Genomic DNA, 22669 nt, shown 5'->3' on the forward strand with positions numbered 1-22669 from the left:
AGAGTTGACAAATTAATTTGGGGTAATGTCTACCACTAATTAAATAGTGTCTATGAAATTATTGAATGTGGAAGACATGAGAATTAGACATGCGGTTATGTAGTCATAGGTATGACTGTGACTAGTTACAATAATTTTCTTGGAATGTCGTAAGTAAACATTTACAATACTATTCTTTACTGCACCACCAGCGGGCAATTATTCCGGCAAACTTAATACAAATGTATATACAGTGTGCTACTGACATCGTAACGAAAACTTTGAGGGATGATTCTGAAAATTTGCACTTGATATTAACTCAGAATCATGGTCTGAATCATCCCCCTCAGTATTTGTTATGATGTCGCCAACACCCTGTATTTTGTTAGTGGTGCGACCAAGGTGGCAAATCAATCACGCTGTAAATTCTTAAGTTCTTATTGGTGTGAGAAGAATGACCCATCCAGATCTACTTGTTTAATCTATGGAAAAGGTTTGTCTGAGCGTGGAAGTATTTGCCTCATGAAGCTGTCCGTAATCCATTTCTACCATCACTTTTAAATCACGAATGTGCCTCTAGCTACTTCAGAAGTCTTCTGTTATTGAAACCTTTATAGATTCAGTTAGGTATGGTCAGTTTGTCCGTGCTTTAACATAAGCAACCACTAGCCTGACAGTTCCCTTAATAAGTTTTTGTATTTATTATGTTAGTGCACTGACTGCTCTTCTATTTGATAAGTAAGTATACTTAATGCAATTTGTACCAACAAAGTAAATGGTATCATCAAATAAGCGGCGTTATCTTATTTGTACGTAGTACCTACAAGAAATATTAATAGTAAGTTTTTAATACATCTACAGGTATAAGGCACTGATTATTATAATAACAATATCTTCAAGAGCGTGGTGTTTTCCATACACAAATCCACGTCGTATTCTCTAATGGCAAAGAACCACAAGTAATCAGGAGATAACTTGCAGCTTTTGTTTTTTTGCTCTCCCATTTATTTTTACATTCTGACAGAATTATATTATGATACGTAAATGAGACGAACTAAGTTCTTCTTCTGACGGATGTACCTCTGACTATCCAGGTTCGCATATAGTCGTGACCGTGACCTTAAATGTTGTTAAGGTCAATGTGGGTAAGACCGGCATACTGTTCTAAAATTTGAGTTTGACTGTGTCTTCCTAACTATTATAATTTCTAATTTAAAATTTCACACGGGTATAAATTCTAAATAAAAGCTATATTCCTGCATTATGTTTAACGAATACATTAATGGATCAATAAATAACCTAAGTGATCAGAAAAACTTCTGAAAATCCTTCGATTTACCACTTTTTTTGATCAAAAATCCGCCACTGGGCACTGCATTCTGAAGCGCGAAATGGTAAAAAAAATTGCAGGACCGATATTTTCCAAACTAATCATACTAGCGCCATGTACGGTTTTTAGTTCGGACTGGCTCTTTAGGGACTGTTGTATCGACAGAGACCTATGGCGCTAGTTATTCAAATTTAGAAGTTATTGGCAATATACGGTCTTTTAGCCCAGACGGTCTTCACCACATTGACCTTACATTACAAAGCTATATTTGTATATAAATTTCACTCTATGGTCTTACACATTACTTTAATTTTCTATCAAATTGGACACTGTACTTAGCGCGCTATCGGAATCTATCATCCAAGTCACCAATGAAAACGAGTGACCAGATGTGCTCCCGTAAGTATCTATTTTAGGACTATGACGTGAAGACCTTAACAATAAAACATGTAAATAAAATACCAATTTATTCTGATAAGTACTTATAATATTACGTTGTTGTTGTATCAGTGACGATGTAGGTACTCACGGCTGCGCATGCGTGAAGCGAGGTATGAGTCAGCCTCTCCTTCGGTTTGCAGTCGCTCATATAGAGCCCTCTTGTTTTCACGCGCTTTTCGCGGCAACAAGTTTTCTTTGTTTTTTAACAATCGGATATTACTGTAAGTACTTTTTATAATATATTTTTATAATAAGGACTATTTAAATTAGAAAATGAGGGATTCTAAAATATACGATTTTCCATTGTTTATTAATTTTATCAATCAATCAATATACTTAGGTAAGTATATACGTGTTATTAAGTTATTTAAGTTATAGTGCTAATAATCATTAGTGATAATTAATGTATAAAGTTATTAAAATAAACGAAACTATCTAAATAATGAAATTAGAAATTAATATTGATATTATTTACTGTGACTCACTCTTAATTTAAACTTGTAGATGAGTGTTTACTTTTGCATTGATATAGGGGCATTCATAATAATGTTCATGAAAACACATTTAAACACTAGCTGGTGCTTAGATTGTTCCTATAAAACAAATTCAAAATTGGTTAAAGTTTTTTGTACTGACAAACACGTTTTTGCTGATAAGTGTAGGGAAGGGAAGGGGATAAAATTAATATAAGTATTGTTGACTTGCTTTGATATTCTTACTTGTACCTACCATTACTCACTGACTTAGGTTTCATGGGTTTAGTGACGTGTTTAACAAATTTTTCTAACGGATTAACGTGATATATTAAATACTATATATAGGAGCAAAGTTGATAAACTGCCATAAACAATTACTGTATGGTATTTTCCATCTTCTGGGTGGAGGCTCGGCTCCGAATAGGGTTTAAGATTAAAAACTAGAAAGTCAAGATTTAATCTTTATTGATATATATGAGGGAGGGAGGTGCAATATTGTCTCGCCGTCCAGACATATTACTATCGATTACAACTAAATGACTTCTACGCTTTTAAAGAAAATTTGCATCGCGTGAGTTGGGATAAATTAAACTTTTTGTAAAGTTGATAGGTGTTGGGTTGATTCCGTTGACAGGTTGATTTGATTGAGAGGGAATGATCATCAAGAGGGTTTTGACATAGACCAGGGGCCTTTTTAATAAAACTTACAATTGTAAATTACAATGACAATTTGATGTACATTGCGGAGTGTGTGATCACGAATATTTTGTAGTTTCATATTAGCTACGTAATGTACATCAAATTGTCGTTGTAATTTACAATTGTAAGTTTTATTAAACAGGCCCCAGATGTATTATGTGTAGGAGGTGAAGAGTGCGGTTTTACGCATCTGCTATACTAACTGATGCGCGTGTACGAAGATACGTATGAATGAGTGTGGCGTAGGTAAGAGATGATTATCTAGACAGAAGCGAATGAAAATTCTTAGGATCTATTTACTACTATAGGGGACTGAGTTCATGTTGTGTTATATTTACATTACATATAGGTACGTATTACGTTTTACGTATAGGTATATTTTACTTCATGGTACAGGCAAACGTCAAAACATCCGCGCAAAGAAGCGATTATAGACAGTCTGCTTTGATACGAGTTGGTGTAGGCGTTTGATTAAAAAGATTTATAAACCCATTTACTCATTTTCAAACCACTAAATGGCCTCTGGTTTAGCTGAACGACTGCTGACTGACTAGTATGTGCAGAAGATGATAGACATTGTTACTTTAGGAAATGTTATTTTAGACCTAGTTAAACGAAAAGTGCACGAATTATTATATTTAACTAATTGATTGTACGAAGTTGCGTACTATACAGGCTAATATTCTAAATATGCATAAGTTAAGTACATGATTGTTTAATAACAAGGAAATAACAGTAACATGTCAACTTAAAAAACTTTACATACTCGATTTAACACAAGGAGCGCGCAGCACTATAGGTTCCGAATGACATTTTAAATTAAGTACTATTCTAAATTACTTTTCTTTTGAGAAGAATTTGTGGCAACTTAGTTGTAGTTATAGGCAAACTACACCACGATTTCCGGACGGGAAGCAGGAGTTTGTAATGGACATCATTATAATATATAATATTACACGTGCCAAGGTCATAAGTGGGTAGTTTCAACCGTTATCCTTTTTTCCTCAGTTTATTTATGTCATGAAAATAAACGCTACATTTGAGTCCGTAGAATTGCATTTCGCGCGAATTCTCGTGAATTCTGCACACTTGTTTTATGCATAAAGAGAGGCGAGTGGTATATAGCAATGGTTGTTTGTGTATTCGCGGGAGCAGGCGGCCTCGGCACACAAACTGGCGTCATGGTCCGCCAACACGTTGACCTAACTTGCCGCTTTTGGTGATGAGACACCTCTGTCTCTGCCGTCATCCGCCATAATCATTGAAATAGCTTTGAGATTGAGTAATCCATTCATTAATGATTTTGTTGTCCGACTCGTTAAGACTATTAGCTAATATTGGTCGACTTGAGTTCCGTTTGAGCACAGAATACAAGGTTGTTCAAAAACAATTAGGTATGTTGGTACTTAAAGGAATGTCGAACGATCAAGCTTCGAGGCGAAACTGAAATGAGGACTTGAATCCAGTTCTCGCATTTTTTGTTGTTGAATTAAAAAAAAAATAGTCTATGAATGATATCCAGCCTGTTGATAAAGATGTAAACCGTATGGTATTTAGGGTTTTATGATTAGAAAAAAATCTTATTAAGAGAGACATATGTTAGAAACTTGAATAACCTATACACCCACAGTGGCAAAAATCATGCATAGGTATACAATCTTGTATGCTGCAAGTCAGTTAGATGTCAAGGTGCGTGCAACTATTTAAGGCAACGATCTTGTTAAATGTCGTATTATATTATGATATGTTGTGTTTTAAAGGTGAGCAGTCATGTCCCACACGGTGACCATCACGAGGACGACCACCACCTCATCGGGGACCGCTGTGTTCGTCAACACCGGCTACCTCACATCCACGCCAGGGTTGCTGAAACTTGCACAGCTGGTAAATATCATCCCATTTTACGTTCATATACTTTTTATATAAGTAGTTCGCAGGTAAAGTATGCTCCGTATCATCATGGTTCTTCTTTAAATGTGTTTGGCCAAGTAGTAACTGTCAAGGTTGAAGTACACAGAGCCTGGAAAGCGCAAACGGCCCGGGCGCAGTATTTTGTATGTGGTTAATAAAAGCTGGTTGTGAAGGATATATGAGTGAGTAATGTTATTATTGACAGTGAATCAGACTTTATATTCGATCTAAAACTACTGGAGGCACGTCACACAACACGTTTATTGCATAAATCTCCGCTTAAGAAGATCGGCGTAAAATTTTATTTCCTCCTGTATATTCGGGTCCCGTCTGACCTATATTTTGTTTTATAAATATCGTGGTTGTGCAACCGTATCCCGACATATCAAGACAACGCATTCTTCTAACACGATGCCGACGTTTATTTTTTTATTTTCAAGGGAGAAAAGATAATTTATATGTTTGTGTAAACCATTTAAGAGTTATCAATTACGAGGTTAATTCTTGAAATATGTCTCTACTTTTACGTTTTGAATTCCTCTGAATCGTTTTGAGTTAAGGTTCATTTTACCTTTAGGTATTACTATAAATAATTCATTAAATGATTTTTACTTACTGTTATCAATTCTGCCTCGTATCTTAAAATAAATGACTCATCATATTTGCGTGTGCAAAAATCTGCTAAGATGGTTTTAAATGACAAACAATTAAGTCACTTGCTAAAATAACATGTAGTTAGGTACGTATAAAATGAACAATTTATTGTTACTCGGATTTGCGAATATGTGATAAAACATGTTTTTGTCGTTTAAACCTCGTAATTCCTTCCGCTTTTCCTTGAATAGCTGGCGATGATGTCAGTAGTCGCGTCACCCTCAATGTAATTGGATATTACTCAATATATAGGTAGCTTTTGTATTCCTATATCGTGAACAACAGCTGTTACATTTATGTCCATTGCATGCATACTATCCTTTATGTCAAGTACATTGTAATTACGTAATACTTTTCTTTGATTTATAATTAGGTCATAAAAGCTTTCGAAGTACTTACCTACTTATTCAATCATAAGGTTAATATAATAAGCAATAATGATATACTTTTTACTTAGTAGATTCGCTTTAATCTGTAGGAGCATACCCGTAATTCCTACCGGGATGGGCAGATTTTTAAGTCGCCAGAAGACAATTTGCACTCACACTTTGGATACGATGAGGCGCATGGTGCTATCAGATTACTCAGAATATCAATTCAAAAATTCAAAAGTGGCTATTGGAAATGGACTACGAAAAAACGGAAGACCTAATAAAGTTTGTTGCCTGATGTTTCCATACACACTCACACCACACACCCCACAAACACACACACTCACACTCACACACACAAACACATACACTCACACTCACACACACAAACACATACACTCTAACAAAATATGAACACTAATATTAAGTATGTATTTTAAATCCGAACAAGCTGTTATAACACTGGTACTGTACTGTCATCTCGCATGCACCGATCACTGCTCCTTAAGATACAGGCTAACCTAGTTTAAGGAGCAGGGTTCAAGTTTTGAAGCTTATGTTTTTAGTTTTAAATCTATTGTCCTAAGTTTGTTGTTATTATGGTCAAATAAATATTTTTATTATTATTATTATTATTATTATTATTATCAATCAGCCTATGGTCAAAATAAATAAGTAGTCAATTATAATAATTATTACAGGCAACTAGTAATCTAATTCATTCGAATTCTAATTTTAAAATTGTAACTTAAAATAAAATGTGGAATTTCGATTATAATTATAATATTTTATAGATTGCAGTCAAGCAAATGCAAACTTCGATTATAATTTGAGTCAACATTTCAATTTAGACCCTTATCTATAATTTAAATGAGGAAAAAATGCTTTAGTTGTAATTGCGTGGTTACAATACCACACCAACGATAAAACCATTAGCTAGAGTGACAACTTAAAATTATTTTAGAGCTTTTTAAATGTTTACACGCAAACACTGCTCAAAACTTGAGGTCTGAGGTGTTAAGTAGCGTGCGTTATTTATCACTATCGATATATTATATAATCTGTACCTTTTACAAAATTAATTTGTGTTCCTGAATGTGAAATAAGTTTTACTTACATACCTACTTAGTTTTTACGCATCGACTTTTTTCTGCCAGAACAGCTATTCTAACAGAAAGCTCGGTGGTACTTAGTTCATCTTGCGATGGAAGTACCTCTGACAACTTCGTTATAGTGGTGACGTTGTGAGCTTTTGTTATGTTATGACTATTCTGTCTGTAGTAACACGGTAGTTGCATCAAATGATCAAGGCTAAGGCAAGAATTTAAAAATAAAATAGTATTTAACAAGTAGCAAGGCCAGATTTTATTCGTGCTATATATTCCAAGAGCTGCATGACTTCATACTTCGCGCTTATTTTAGCTCGGCTCGCATAAACATTATACTTCGCTCAACCTAAAGTGCATGACAACCGTATTTTTCATCAAGATCATGAACCACACTTTATTGAACTTGATTTGAATCAGTTTTTGTTGTAACTTCTCTGCTTCGTTTGTTCAACTCATGCCTGAAGAATATAAAAGGCACCTAGAGGAATTGGCGACTTGTAGATTGTCTTTTTTATATGTAAGCCATTTTACGCCATCACTTTGTCCACTTTAAAAAGGTTAATTACAATTTAAGAAGTCTTTCTTACGATATCGAGTCGTCATCTGAAATTGCAGGGCCTCCGAAAAATTGTTTACGTTTCGACTTTACACCGAAATTATTGGACAGTGAAAGTAAAACATCCTGCCTGTATATTCCAGCTCCTGGGCGCAGCATGTGTGGGGCTGGTGGCGTACTACATGGACCACAACACTCGAACCAGCTACTATGGCCAGAAGCCTGAGTTGTTCTACCTCTTGACGGCAGTCGCCTTCCTCATCGGCACCTTCTGCTTGCTCAGCGCGTGTCTATGCTCCCTTTCTACAGCTTCTATCATATCTAAGACTCTTTACGTAAGTATCTACAAGTTATTTATTATTGAACTCGAACGTTGAGTTCCCAGAGAGTACTAGCACAGAACAATGGGGTGCACAAGTACCTATAGTATCTTACAGTGGATATATTGCGCATCGATTTGCTCTTGTAATGTTTTTTGCACAAGCATTTTATGATTATGTTAATTTTAATGCCATGAGTTTATTGAGCCGTGATATAAGACGACCTTAAACAGGACGGAAGACTTACCCAGTTATGACTGGATATGTCCTCGGAGCAATCTGTGACCACACCTTATATTGTATACAGGGTGGTAGTGACATCGTAACGAAAACTTTGAAGGATAATTCAGAGCGTGATTCTGAGTTGATATCAAGTGGAATTTTCCGTCGCAAAAGTACGAAATTGAAAATAATTTAAAAAAACACTAAATTTTTTATGAATTTTTCGAACAGAAATTACGGAGTTAATATCGTGTGGGGATTTGAATATAGGCTTCAAAATAATTAAGTAAATAAAACACAAAAACATCATGAATTTTGCTACGAAAAATTCCACTTGATATTAACTCAGAATCGCGGTCTGAATCATCCCCCTCAGTATTCGTTACGATGTCACTAACACCTGTATATGTATTATAGCTAAATCATCATCATCATCATCATCAGCCGTATGACGCCCACTGCTGGGCATAGGCCTCCCCCAAGGATCTCCACGACGATCGGTCCTGCGCTGCCCGCATCCAGCGGCTTCCCGCGACCTTCACCAGATCGTCGGTCCACCTTGTAGCGGGCCTACCCACTGAGCGTCGTCCGACACGTGGTCGCCACTCCAGAACCTTTCCGCCCCATCGGCCATCGGTTCTCCTCGCTATGTGTCCTGCCCACTGCCACTTCAGCTTTGCAATTCTCCGAGCTATGTCGGTGGCTTTAGTTCTCCTGCGGATCTCCTCATTTCTGATTCGATCCAGCAGGGAAATACCGAGCATAGCTCTCTCCATTGCCCGCTGAGCGACACCGAGCCTCCTCACGAGACCCATAGTAAGCGGCCACGTCTCACTGCCGTAGGTCATCACTGGCAACACGCACTGGTCAAAGACTTTCGTCTTGAGACACTGAGGTATTCTGGACGAGAAGATATTCCGCAGCTTCCCGAACGCTGCCCATCCGAGTTGGATCCGACGAGAGATCTCTTTCTCGAAGTTGGACTTACCTAACTGGATTATTTGTCCTAGGTAAATGTACTGGTCTACAACTTCGAGTGTAACGTTCCCAACCTGAACTGGAGTGGGTGCGACATGGTCGTTGGACATAATTTTTGTCTTTGCCATGTTCATGCTAAGACCCACTCGTTGGGATGCGTTACTGAGATGCTCGAGCATGGTGTTCAGGTCTTCCAGGGTCTCAGCCATTAGGACTATATCATCGGCAAATCGAAGGTGCGTCAGGTACTCGCCGTTGATGTTGATGCCAAATCCTTTCCAGTCCAGAAGCTTAAAAATATCCTCCAATGCAGCAGTGAACAGTTTCGGAGAGATGACATCTCCCTGTCTCACTCCTCGCTGCAGTTGGATCGGATTAGAGCTCTGGTTCTGTACTCGAACTGACATAGTGGCATTTTGGTAGAGGTCCCTTAGCACTTCGATGTACCTATGGTCCACTTGGCACCTCTGAAGAGACTGCAACACAGCCCAGGTCTCAATCGAATCAAAGGCTTTCTCATAGTCCACAAACACCAAGCAAAGTGGCAGATTATACTCTTCGGTCTTCTGTATAACCTGCCGCAGCGTATGGATGTGGTCTATGGTGCTAAAGCCTTTTCGGAAACCGGCTTGTTCGGGAGGCTGGAAGTCGTCAAACCTGCAAGCGAGACGATTCGTAATGACCCTCGAAAACAACTTGTAGACATGGCTCAGAAGCGAGATAGGTCTGTAGTTCTTCAGTAGGGCTTTATCACCTTTCTTGAAGAACAAGATCACCTCGCTTCCGCTCCATGCCCTCGGCGTTTTGCCCTGAAATATGACGGAATTGAAGAGCCTTTGGAGGACTTTAAGTATTGGCGTTCCGCCCGCTCTCAATAGTTCTGCTGTGATTCCGTCATCTCCTGCCGCTTTGTTGTTTTTGAGTTGTTTGAGGGCCATCCTAATCTCGTACAGGCTGACGTCCGGGATATCTTCAGTGTAGTGTCGGGTAAGCTTGGCTCGAGGGTCTCGAGCCATGCTTTCGCCTGATGTTTTCGTGGAATATAGCTGTCTATAGAAACTCTCAATCTCCCTCAGGATTTCGGGAGTCGACGAAATGATTCTGCCGTCCTCAGTTTTCAGTCTCGCTAGTTGACTTTGCCCAATAGACAGATCTTTTGCGAACACCTTGGAGCCCTTGTTCCGCTCTATAGCCTCTTTAATACGTTTAGTATTAAATTGGCGAAGGTCGCTCGTCAAAGACTTCGAGATCTGTCTATTAAGTTGTCTATAACGTAAGACATCCGCTGAGTCCTGCAGCCTCATTTCGTGTCTCTTATCTATGAGTTCGAGTGTGTGTGCGGAGAGTTTCTGCGTTTTGGTACGGCGGGTTCTAAAGTGTTTAGAACCTACCGTACGGACAGCATCCACCATCAGGTCGTTTATATCGTCCACGTCTGCGCAGTTCTCAAGGTACTCGAAGCGGTTTTGAAGCTCGAGCTGAAAGCGCTCGGGGTTTTGGATCTGGGCTGGCGCCGGTCGGAGCGTGGATTTTATCAGTCGCGATCTTTCTAGCTTGATATTGATATTCAATGTGCCTCTTACCATGCGGTGATCGCTTCCCGTCTTAACGGCATTGATCACAGAGACATCATTGAATATGTGCTTTTTCGTCGACATGATAAAATCTCATTTTTATACCTGCCACTGGGACTCATCCAGGTCCATTTGCGGGTCGCGGGCTTCCTGAAGAAGGAGTTCATCATATAGAGGTTCTCCTTCTCCATAAAGTCCGCAAGCATCCCGCCTCTGGTGTTCCGGACCCTAAATCCAAATTGCCCCACTCTCAGCTCGTTACCGCAACGTTTCCCCAACTGTGCATTAAAGTCCCCCATCACAATCGTGTAGTGGCTTTTATGGCTATGCATGGCTTTAGAAATCTCCTCATACATAGTCTCCACTTCGTCATCATGGTGTCCCGAGGTCGGAGCGTATACCTGGATGACAGTCAGCGAATATCGCGATGATATTCTGAGTACCAGGTACGCTACCCTGCTCGAAACACTACCGATGGTCAACACGTTGTTGACTAGGGACTTGTGGACGATAAACCCGACACCACCCATGGACAGTTGCTCGCCCTCCCGGAAGTACAGCAAGTTACCGGAGCCCAGAGTTATCGTGTCCTCGCCCTTTCTTCGGACTTCAGACAACCCGATGACATCCCAGTGTAACTTGCTGATAGATTCTTCCAACTCGGTAAGCTTCTCGTCGGTCCTCAGTGTGCACGTGTTGTATGTTGCCAGGTACAGTCGTCGTTGGTGGTAGCCGAATCCAGCCCGGAGATTCTTCGCACCCCCTGCCCCGCCGTTACCGTAGCCGCTACCGTAGCCACGGACAACGGGGCTGCCGGGGACTGGGGGCCGTTTTTTATGTGTTGAGGTCATATTGGGGGGGTTTGGACCATAAGCCCACCGCGCTGGTCCAGTGCGTGTTGGTGGGTCGCCAGAGCCTCTTTCGTTGAATAGCAGGATGTACCGCGTGCAGGCGAGGTTGGCTTGGGCTCCGAAAGGTGTCGTTTGGAGCCCCTTACATCCCTATTATAGCTAACTAAAACACTGTAATATACGATACGAGGAGGGTAACAACGATCAAGTTACGATATAAGTATTTACCTATTTGTTTTGCCTAGTAGTGAGCTCGTTGAGGTGTGGGTACTTAGTTCATGTTACGATGGATGTATTTCTGACTACCCCAAATGTGATATAATTGTTAGCTTTTTTAATGTTATTGAGTTGGTCTATAAATATTTTTGGCATATTTCTTTTACAGGAAGTGATATATCACGGGTTGGCGTTCTTGATGTACCTAGCAGCTGGCCTTACGCTCCTGATTGAAGTCAACCAACAGAAAAACCATTACAAAGCTTACCAGGTGTACGAGCCATATTTGGCCGCTTCTGTAAGTTTTAAAGTTCTTAATTTACGGTTTATCGAATTTGAATAGATAGGTACTGAGAGTTTTAACTCAATATAAAGCACTACTAACGACTGCGTTGTATAGGGTCTAATTTAAATAAAAGAAGATGGCATGGATCAAAACTTTACTAGACTGCTTTGTAGGGCTAGTATTCTAGGGCTCCGGCTCCGAAGCATGAACTTAGTGCGAAATTATAGTTTCCAGTAAGTAATAAATAGAACTGTATAAGGCCTGTGCTACTAAAATTAAACTTAAAGTTATTTTTTTTTATATTAATAAATATCAAGGGTGTACATGGCTGTAAAAAATCAACTTAGCAGGATGATGTGCAGTTTTCACTAACTATCACTTTAGTCTAATAGAAAGCTCGGTGAGGTGTGGGTACTTAGTTCAAATATGGACGTATCTCTGTCTACACCCATTGGGATATAGTCGTGAGTTTATGTTAAGATGATGTTGAATTAAGTAGGTAATAGGTACGTACATAAATTGTTTTCAGTATATTTAGTTAACACTATCAACGCCATGCAAAATGTTGGTTGTTTTCAATTTTGTTTTTTTTTTCTCTCGCAAATTAACCATAGTTAACATTGTCAAAAAAATCGGAAATCTCGATCTTGATTGTGGGTCGCGTGGCGTTGAATGTGTTAATAATTGGTTTCAATGTTTCAGATTATGGCATTGGTGATGGCGGCTCTCTACTTGTTGAGCACGTTCTTAGCAAACCGTACATACCGAGGCATCTAAGCTCCAGGCCCCACAACGGATTCATCTTCTATGTTACATAACTTTTGCCATACCTACCATCTTCATAACTTTAAAACAAATTCAAATTTAAAAATATCTTTATCCAGTAGGTAACATAGTTACACTTTGAATCGTCACTTTTTACATAATCCATTATTTTGTTAAGTTTACTGCCTACTGCCAAATCTTTCAGCAGAGAATGTGTCTCTTAAAAGGTGATTCTTCGAGATAATATTCCATGAAGGACTTTCCAGGCGTACGTTCCCAATAAACAATATAGATGGCGTTGTAAAGATTTTCTTTCGTTTAATGTTTAACATTATGCATCTTTTATCTTTGTTTTTGGGTATAAATGATGACCCTTTTTATCACACCCAAGCACAATTACATGTTTCACCTATTATTATTCTGATCAAAATAAAGAGAAGTAATATAGGTAGCAACTTTATTCTATGCATAATACGATCCAAATAACATACATAAACTGCCTATATACGTCCCACTGCTGGGCATAGGCTCCCCTCAATCAACCGGAGGGGGTATGGAGCATACTCCACCACGCCGCTCCACGATCCAAATATCAAGCAACAATTTTTTTTTATATGCTTCTGCCATTACTTACATTGTATTTTTGAATAATGATTTAAACGAGTAATGGGAAAATAGGTAATTATAATATTAAATCTGTACAGCGCCATCTATATTTTTGAGAACGTAGCCTGGAAAGTCCCTCATTGACTTTTTCTTTAACAATTAATGATACGAAGCGAGGGTTTCTCATTATAATCTCATAATTATTTGAAGAAAATAAAATAACTTGCCAGAGAAATCAGCGAACGTTCTCTTGAATAATCACCCAAAAAAGAGTAATTTATTTTTTGAATAGTTTGTGAATGATAATTTATTTTTAATTTATGTTCGTAAGTGTACAGTGCTTCCGATAAATGTTTGAATGTTTTGTTGTGCGTTACGAAACGCCTGTGTTAAATGTGGTTGTGTGAATACAACTACATTGCGGTTATTATAGTATCAGGGAACGTTTACCTAGTCCGGATAATAATTATACTTATTGACAATGAATAAGTTTTACATATTTTTCAGGTTTTGTTGTCAAATGTTTAAGGTGAATTTACTTGAATTACAACAGAATTAAGAAATAAGATCTAATTTAATGTTAATGTTACATTACTGTGGTCTACGATTTACTAAGTGTAGTACTTATTTTTCTATGTTTACGAGTTTATGTGTCGAATTTCTTTTTTCGTGTAAGTAAGTACTTATGTTAAAAATAGCTAAGTATGTTAAAATACTGAAAGAAGATGTATAAGTTACAAACTATGATACTACATATAGGTACATATAATAAAAATAGATATTCGTATATACTTATACATTTATATCAGAAACAGTACTTACAGAATCTAAGTACATTTTAGCACAAACGGTTTATATAAATATGTCTATATATAAGTTTAGTCAAGTACATAATATATAAAATTGTCAACAAAACTGATCTGTGAACTTTTATATGTGTTTTCTATTTTTATATAAATTAAATATCTACAGGATCACATATTGATTGAATTTGAAATACAATTTTATATTTTTTTTTTGTACAGAAACAGTGTTTTTTATTATGTCATCAACATTAGTGGGCATCTACTAGGCTCTCGACTCGACTCGTTTATAGTAATAAACGAGAGCTATGCTCGGTATTTCCCTGCTCGTTCGAATCAGAAATGAGGAGATCCGCAGGAGAACTAAAGTCACCGACATAGCTCGGAGAATTGCCAAGCTGAAGTGGCAGTGGGCCGGACACATAGCGAGGAGAAGCGATGGCCGCTGGGGCGGAAAGGTTCTCGAATGGCGACCTCGTGTCGGACGACGCTCAGTGGGTAGGCCCGCTACAAGGTGGACCGACGATCTGGTGAAGTCGCGGGAAGCCGCTGGATGCGGGCAGCGCAGGACCGATCGTCGTGGAGATCCTTGGGGGAGGCTTTTGCCCAGCAATGGGCGTCGTACGGCTGATAATGATGAGGTAGTATAAACATCGAAACGCTGTTTTTCAGAGATTCATTTCGTTTTGGATCTATCGTCAATTCAATCTGAATTATTTATAATGAAGCACTAAAGCTAAAATATAAAGCTTTTAACTTGTCAAAAGGAAACGGCTTTGGTTGGATGTAAACATTATACCAAAAATAGGAATTCACCCTCGCCGTGAGAGTGAGACGTTATTTTTGTCTGCGCACGCGTCGCGGTGGGCACGCGACATTCATATTACTCCCAACTTTTGTCTGGACGTGTTTTCAGCAGTATGATCTATACTGCCCACATTCACATTTCTTTTTATCTACAATAAATACAAAATAGTAAATAAAAAATTATCTATTGTTCAAGGTATATGTGCGGTTATACTCGTAGTTTGAAAACTAGGATCAAACTCTGAAGAAGAGAAGTGTAGTGGCTTACGAGAAGTTGTATACAATGGAAAACATTTTCTCGCGTATTTGGGTGATAGAGTGAAAGTTGAATGAACTTGAAGTGAAACGCGTTCGCAAAACGTCTAAAAATATTGTGTTGTGACTAACACTGACCGTGTAAATGGGAGAGCGGTTCAATTCCCCCGTGCTTCCTGTCTGGTCCGGCATTCCTGGAGTACGCGTATCGATTTAAACAAGTTTTTGCGCAATATTTTGACATAAAGAAGCTACAGAAGTAAGTGGGAAGGTCGAAAAATGACTCGTGGTCCGACGATAGTGCGCGTGGCTCCGGGTGGTGCAGCTGGTGGCCGGGGCATCAAGTGTTGTTGCTGTAGGTGCTGCGAATGCTTCAATTTCGGCTACCTCACCAGCCAGCATGGGGTCATAAAACTGGCCGAAGCCGTAAGTAATTCTTCTAATGAAATTCAAAATACATGCCTGATACACGCGTCCCAATTTTACAAGTAAGATCGAAAAACACGACTTCTTACTTAGTATCTTTTTAACTAATTATCCAAAGGAACAGAGCCATAATATTGTTATATATCATTATTTTATTTATCTTTCACTGTGACTCATTTAAATATAGATTCAAATTGTGTAAATTGAAATAAACGAAATGTAAAGCGATAATTCTGGAAATATATTGTCTATTAATAATTTCATATTAAGATAAGGATATGCAATTGCTTGATTGCAATCATAATGTAATCTCAGTTTTGTCAAACACTTATGAGTACAAGATTTTATAATTATGAGCTTTGTTTCTTGTTTTTGATGACGTCTTTGAACGACGATAACAGCAGGTTAGGTACTTTACTTTTTTAATAAAACACATGTCACCTATTGCAGCATAGATTATACCGTACTTACGACTTTACATCAAAAATGGCTGCAAGTTATTTTCTCTAAATTGTGCTTCTGTCCACCGCTATATGTTTCTGTCATATCTTGGCGCTTACCGCTATGGAATTATATGAAATTATCGCAACTAGGGTCGATTAATAATGTTTTAAATATAAAAGACGACCAAAGGCTTAACGTGCCCTCCGAAGCACGGAATCATCTTACTTTTTCTAACAATCAGGTGATTCAAGCCTGAAAAGTCCTTACCAAACAAAGGACAGTCTCACAAAGTCGACTATTAACCGTAAAAACACCTCCACCAACCCTCATCGGAGCAGCGTGGTGGCAGTATGCTCCATACCCCCTCCGGTTTGAGGGGAGGCCTGTGCCCAGCAGTGGGATAGTGGGGGGTATAGGCTGTTTATGTTTATATAAAAGACGACGCCCTGAGCCGAGGTTCGCGCCCAACTGGGCACCCTTACGCCTGTGTCTTAAATTTTGTACCGGGTGAGAACCCTCAGCGCTCCCCATTTGTCCGGCCAAGTAGTTAAAGTCATCTCCGGCAAATCTACAAAACAAAACCTACCGCGTTAAATATTGCTACTCGCATGGCTTAATCTACTTACCTATTCTGTTCAGATGTTAGGAGGGCTCTGTCAGAGCTTGTTGGTGAAATATGGTCTATCGGAGGCCAGCAGCATGGGATCGGCCTTCCACGGATTCCTTACCACAGCCTCGGCCTGTCTCCTCACCACAGCCCTCCTCATCACCTGCTACGTCGTCTCTTCCAACTCTCAGCAGTTAATACGACAATCTATATTTGTAAGTAAATTCAGCTAAGCTCAATGCATAGAGAAGGGGCATCGAGGGCCTTCCGGGTTGGGAATATTTCGGCATTAACTTACCCACTTTAGAACCCTGTCGCAATAACATATTTGACACTTAGTGAGACACGGTTCAATTAGTCAAAAAAGTGAATGTGACATGGTAGTTGGTATTAGAGTGACGTAGACACTCGTGACTGTACACATTCGTGCTCGCCGACCTGTAACCATAGTGTGGCAGTGAGATAAGGCTATAAGCTGTAAAGTATTCTGCGGATATTTTTGTATATCATATAAGTTTTTTTACCTAAGAGGCAGCAACTACTTTTTCAAGGGGGTTAAAAACCAGGGTTTCGAAGTAGTATCGTGTCTTAGATGCAACACGTCGATCTAAGATACTGTCGTAGTAAATTATGTCTGATTAGAGTATGTCGAAATAGTATCATGTCAGTGTAACACTACTGTCGAGGTAGAATGTCATCGTATTCGCATCGTTTCTTAGTAAAGTCATGTCTAAAAAACGTTTTGTCGGAGTAGAGTAGTATCGAAGAAGACATGTCCTGATTATGTATTTTCGGAATAAAGAAGTGTCGGTTTTCATAATGCCGAAGTAAAATCTTGTCGGATAACAGATTGTCGGACTTCAGTTTTTAACCTCTTTCTAACTGTTCTAAGGTGAACATTAATTAGGTAACTTTAGTAATAAAATCACTACAAAATCTTAATTGCATCATTGTTTTTTTTTAATAATTATGACCTACTCAGATGTCTAGCGTTAAGATTACAATAAATAATATTATAATGACTCTCTCGGAGACTATGAATTTAGCTGGTGCAGGTTATGCTGGGATGGGCGATGAATGATTAAAAAAGCAGAATGATAGGCGCTTCTCGCGCGCGATAAATAAACCGATAAAATTGGAAACTTGCGCCAGACATGCTACTAATTTAAGAAAGTAGGAAATACATAATGACATAATGTGTTGCAGGAGTGGCTATTCAACGCGGTCGCCTGTTTCCTGTACCTGTCAGCATCGTCATATATGGGCGTCGCTGTCAACATATATCTCTATCCTCGGTACGCGCTCGTCAACATGTACTCTGCCTACCCTGCTATGACTGCAGTCTACGTGAGTATTAGCAGTTTCTAATGATACAATAGGGATGCGCCGATCCGATCCGATCTTTTAGAAAATCGGATCGAAAGCCATTCGATCTGCCGATTTTTGGATCGGATCGAGACCATGCGATTTTTAGGCGGATCGATACAAAACTTTAAAGATCGGATCGCTTGGATCGTATGAATTGAAAAGCGTATTACCTACATTAATTGCTTACGATTTTGTTAGGATAGAACTCGATCTTCTGTTTACGTTACGTTCCAAACTTAGCGGCGTCTTTTGCGTGCGGGTAGGTATAGATATATGAGCATCCTATTACATTTTATTATAATTTAACTTTGTGAGTAAGTAAACATACGAGTAAAATGTGTGGTTTGATTTGATTCTAATTGCTATTGTCTCCGAGTATCTCAGATGTACGGACGTTTTGTCTTGTAAAATTGTTTGGTCAAAAAATGGTGTCCCCTATAAAAACAAAGTGTGTGGAGTCAGTTTACCCGAGATTACCCGAAGGCGGAAAATAAATATTTAAAAGTAATTGTGTCTTGCTTATTTGCATCCGATCCGGATCGATTTTCTTGATATCGGATCGACGGCATGCGATACAATCCGCGGATCGGATCGACGCATTACGATCCGATCCGATCCTTAAAATCGGATCGACGATGTGGATCGCGCATCCCTATGATACAATAGAATAACCTTTATACCGAGACTCCCTTAGTTTCGATCAGATCATTGGAGGTCTCGATATAATTCTGAAGACTTAACACTAGGTTATTAAGATTAGAAAAGAAAATGAAACGAAGTTAAACCACTTAAATTGTTTTTACATAATCCATATACTTACTTTTAAATGACATAAAAATAATAGGTGCACGTAAATCGTGAACATGAAACCGTAAACGTGAGTGATAAAACACGCCTGCTTATTTGTGTTCGTTTTGTTGAAAATAATGTAAATTATTCTTTTTCTTGGATGTCGGTTAAGGACGTTTAATTTACCATTAAATACAGGGTTAGTGACATCGTAACGAAAACTTTAAGGGATGATTCAGACCATTATTCTAAGTTGATATTAAGTGGGATTTTCCGTCGCAAAAGCATGGAAATGAAAGTAATTTAAAAACACTAAAATTTTCATGAACTTTCTGACAGGAAATTCCATTTGATATGAACTCAGAAACATGGCCTGCATCATCCCCCTCAGTATTTTTACGGTGTCACTAACACCCATACGCACTTGTATGTATGTCTGTGAATACTTGTACGGAGTGTAAGTGACATTGTAACGAATACTGAGGGGGAAGGGTAGTTAGGCTCACTATTCTGAGTTAATATCAAGTGGAATTTTCCATCGCAAAAGTATAGAATTGAAAATAATTTTAAAAAACTAAAAAAGAATCATGATTTTTGCGACGGAAAATTCCACTTGATATTAACTCAGAATCATGATTTGAATCATCCCCCTCAGTATTCGTTATGACCCTGTATTGGTTTAATATATATTAAAAATCAGTTGAAAAGCAGCTCCCAGTGAGTGAAGTCAATTTAAGAACTATTTACTTACTAACTATTAAATTACTTATACTTATAATAAACCTACGTAAACCTTTAGTGAAACTTAATGGTTGTGGTTAACCATTTGATTGGTAGTGCTTATATGTAAAATCCCAAAATAAAAATTTTGGAATGCTTATTATAGTCCGCCCGCGTGATGGCTTAAGGCCCGATCTCCCTATCCATCCATAGGGAAAGGCCCGTGCCCCAGCAGTGGGGACGTTAATGGGCTGATGATGATTATAGTCCGATCATTTCCTTGCTCGGTGGAAGCGGTGGTATACCTATCTTACTTGTAGTTAGTTAAAATCTGTTCAATTCACTATTACTACTACTAGTATTAACTGATATGGCTCTATTTACCACTGTAAGAATACTTAATGAAGATAATTTGAACAAGTATACCAGGTAACTATGTTTTATTTTATTTTCAGTATATCGGAGTGGTGGTGGGCATACTGCACGGTGTGGATGCGTACATCTCCTACAAGTATCATAAAGGATATCGATGAATCACCACGAATCGTATAAGTACTTAATAGAGATGTGCCGACTACGATTTTCGCCGACTAGCTTAGTCGGCCTCAGAAAGCTCAATAGTCGGCTGATTAGTCGGTCAAATGTCCGAGCAATACATTGTATACGAAATACCACTTTTGAAATTGGAAGATCATTTTCATAACATCAGCTTTTTCATTGACAAAAACGGCAATCAAATATTTTTACAGATGTTTGTTCATCCTGCAATATTAATTAAATGCGAAATAGGTATATTTCTTATTGTTGCATGTCAATTATTGTGATTGTTATAAATATTGATTAATTAATATTCACCGAGCTGCTATTTCAAGTATTTATCACATTTTGAAGCTAAAATATTGCAAGCCTACGTTGTTTTGCCGGCTAGTTACTGGCTACAATATTGGCCGACTATTCGGTTTTCCCGACTAGTCGGTGCATCTCTAATACTTACCATTGTAACCTTCCATTCCATAAGTGAATTAACTTTAAACTAACATCCAACTAATGTAAAGGAAACGATACCTGTTTTTTAAGTACCTAACAATTTTATGTTTTAGATTTACTTTTCAACTAAATCTTACCTTATGTACCTAATAAGGAACACATAACGAAATAATAATTATTTTTTAATAATTGTGCATTTTTCTTTCTTAATTCGTCTTTATCGGCTTATCATCATCATCTCCCTAGCATTATCCCGTTTTTCACAGGGTCCGCTTGCCTAACCTGAAGATTTGACAGGTCCGGTTTTTTACAGAAGCGACGGCCTGTCTGACTTTCCAACCGAAGTGAAGCGAAGGGAAAACCAGCAAAATATAGGATAGGTCACATACCTTTGAAAATGCATTTCTCGGGAATGCGGGTTTCCGCACGATGTTTTCCTTCACCGCTGAGCACGTGATAATCCTTTATGATCCAAATATGAATTCGAAAAAAAATTCGACAATCATTGGTTTAGGCCTGTGCTGGATTCGAACCTGCGACCTCAAAGTGAGAGGCAAGCATTCTACCATCTGGGCTACCACGGCTCATCGGCTTTATGTTATATTAAATAAACCCAGAACATAGATTTCTAAATGATGAAGTAGTTAAATGAGGCAAATTGAGGTAAAATAAATCAAGACGGTCTCAATTCCATATAAATTAATGCTTATTGGTAGAGCGTTACCAGTTATAGTTGCTCTTGCCGGTAGCTGATCCGTTTTCGTTGAGTCGGGTTTGTTTAGTTTTTAGCGAGGTGCACGTGAGTGGTGCCTGGTACGCGGTGCGCCGGCGCACGGCCGGATCAAACATTGTACTTATAGCTATACCTGAAGCCGTTTATGTCAACGGATTTATAATGTTGTGGAAAAATACCATCGGTATTCAATTTTGATATGGTAAATTGAAGTAAACAAGTTGTTTTGACCATCTCACCTATGCTGTTGTTGTTTAGGTTTCTGGTTTTTTAGTTGTTTTTTAACGTGACTTATTGTAGATTTTGCCGTCGACGGCATTAACTACCTGGCATGGGGTACATAATACATACATATACATAAAACATGGGGTTTTTACATAATCAGCATTACAGTACTTAACTCAATATATTAACATATTATACAGACCATCTATAATTTTAGATATCTACAGAGCTTGGGATTTAGTTTTGAGAAATTAACGTTTAAGTTTTTATTTTTCTTAATTAATTATTTTTATTTAATATTTATTCAAAAAGTAAATGGATTTCTAACATAAGTATATCTACACATACAGAGACACACAGAATACTGCGGGGCGAAAGGCATGAGATAAAACATTGCTCTATTTTTCCCTAGAAAAGTAGCTTGGATAATGCTACTCTTCGACGTGGCTCTTAAGGTGATGCATTTCAGTCAGCTAGGTAACGGTGCGTCAGCAGATGGCGTTACTTCTGCAGTTTTCGTATTTTTTTCCATTTATTCATTTAGTGTTAAGTTCTGACCCAGTGAAATGTTAGGTGGCGAAATCTTACATACATTATCTTTAAGTTAAGCTACAATTTTGAAGTATTTACTGCAGATATCATATTGAAACATTGCATCAAAAGTTGGTGTCATTTCAATTTGTGTACAAACACGAAGCTGTCACACACACATGCGAACTAGGTTAGCTATTAAAAGAGATGCATAATTTGAAGTCTACTTCTAACTTCTAAATGGCGCATTTGGTAAAGCAGTCGCCGCCATTCTTAAGTTTCACGGTTCAAACCCAAGTGCATGTTTTAATTGTTTTTACTTTTTGTATTCTTTTTTACAATTGAATTTGGCGAACCCGTCTATTTGTTACGGAATTTTCAAAAAGTATCACTTTTTTTACCAATAATATTATAATTATACAATAATGTACTTTGCACTAAAGTAAAGTTTTTGCAAAAAATAGCGATCGGCACATTGTTAATACCAGGAATAAAAATAAACTTGCTTTACAAGTCAGTCGATTACATAAGATTACTAAATCTTTTAAGGGGCAATGTATACGTTTTTACAATAAGATTCCCATTGACATTCAGAATTTGCCTTTCAACTGTTTTAAGACAGTAGTTAAA

The 22669-nt window shown here is 38.1% G+C and overlaps 2 protein-coding genes across 3 annotated transcripts; both read left to right on the plus strand.

The window, feature by feature from the left end:
* Positions 1-1825: 1825 nt before the first annotated feature.
* Positions 1826-14363, plus strand: LOC126367600 (uncharacterized). Its single transcript, XM_050011194.1, has 5 exons — positions 1826-1971; positions 4686-4809; positions 7670-7861; positions 11857-11985; positions 12676-14363. Exons 2-5 carry the CDS (start codon positions 4696-4698, stop codon positions 12748-12750), a joined length of 510 nt encoding a protein of 169 aa, XP_049867151.1. The 5' UTR covers positions 1826-1971; positions 4686-4695; the 3' UTR covers positions 12751-14363.
* A 317-nt stretch (positions 14364-14680) lies between these two features.
* Positions 14681-20739, plus strand: LOC126367599 (protein singles bar). Of its 2 annotated transcripts, XM_050011193.1 has the most exons (5): positions 14681-14788; positions 15151-15635; positions 16719-16901; positions 17893-18033; positions 20019-20739. In XM_050011193.1, the coding sequence occupies exons 2-5, from the start codon at positions 15489-15491 to the stop codon at positions 20094-20096; spliced, it is 549 nt and encodes a 182-aa protein (XP_049867150.1). In that variant the 5' UTR covers positions 14681-14788; positions 15151-15488; the 3' UTR covers positions 20097-20739. The 2 variants fall into 2 exon arrangements, with proteins under 2 accessions (XP_049867150.1, XP_049867149.1); XM_050011192.1 differs by having other exon boundaries at positions 14687-15635.
* The last annotated feature ends 1930 nt before the right edge of the window (positions 20740-22669 follow it).

The sequence above is a fragment of the Pectinophora gossypiella genome, chromosome 6 (genome assembly GCF_024362695.1).
Source record: "Pectinophora gossypiella chromosome 6, ilPecGoss1.1, whole genome shotgun sequence".
Taxonomy (NCBI): domain Eukaryota; kingdom Metazoa; phylum Arthropoda; class Insecta; order Lepidoptera; family Gelechiidae; genus Pectinophora; species Pectinophora gossypiella.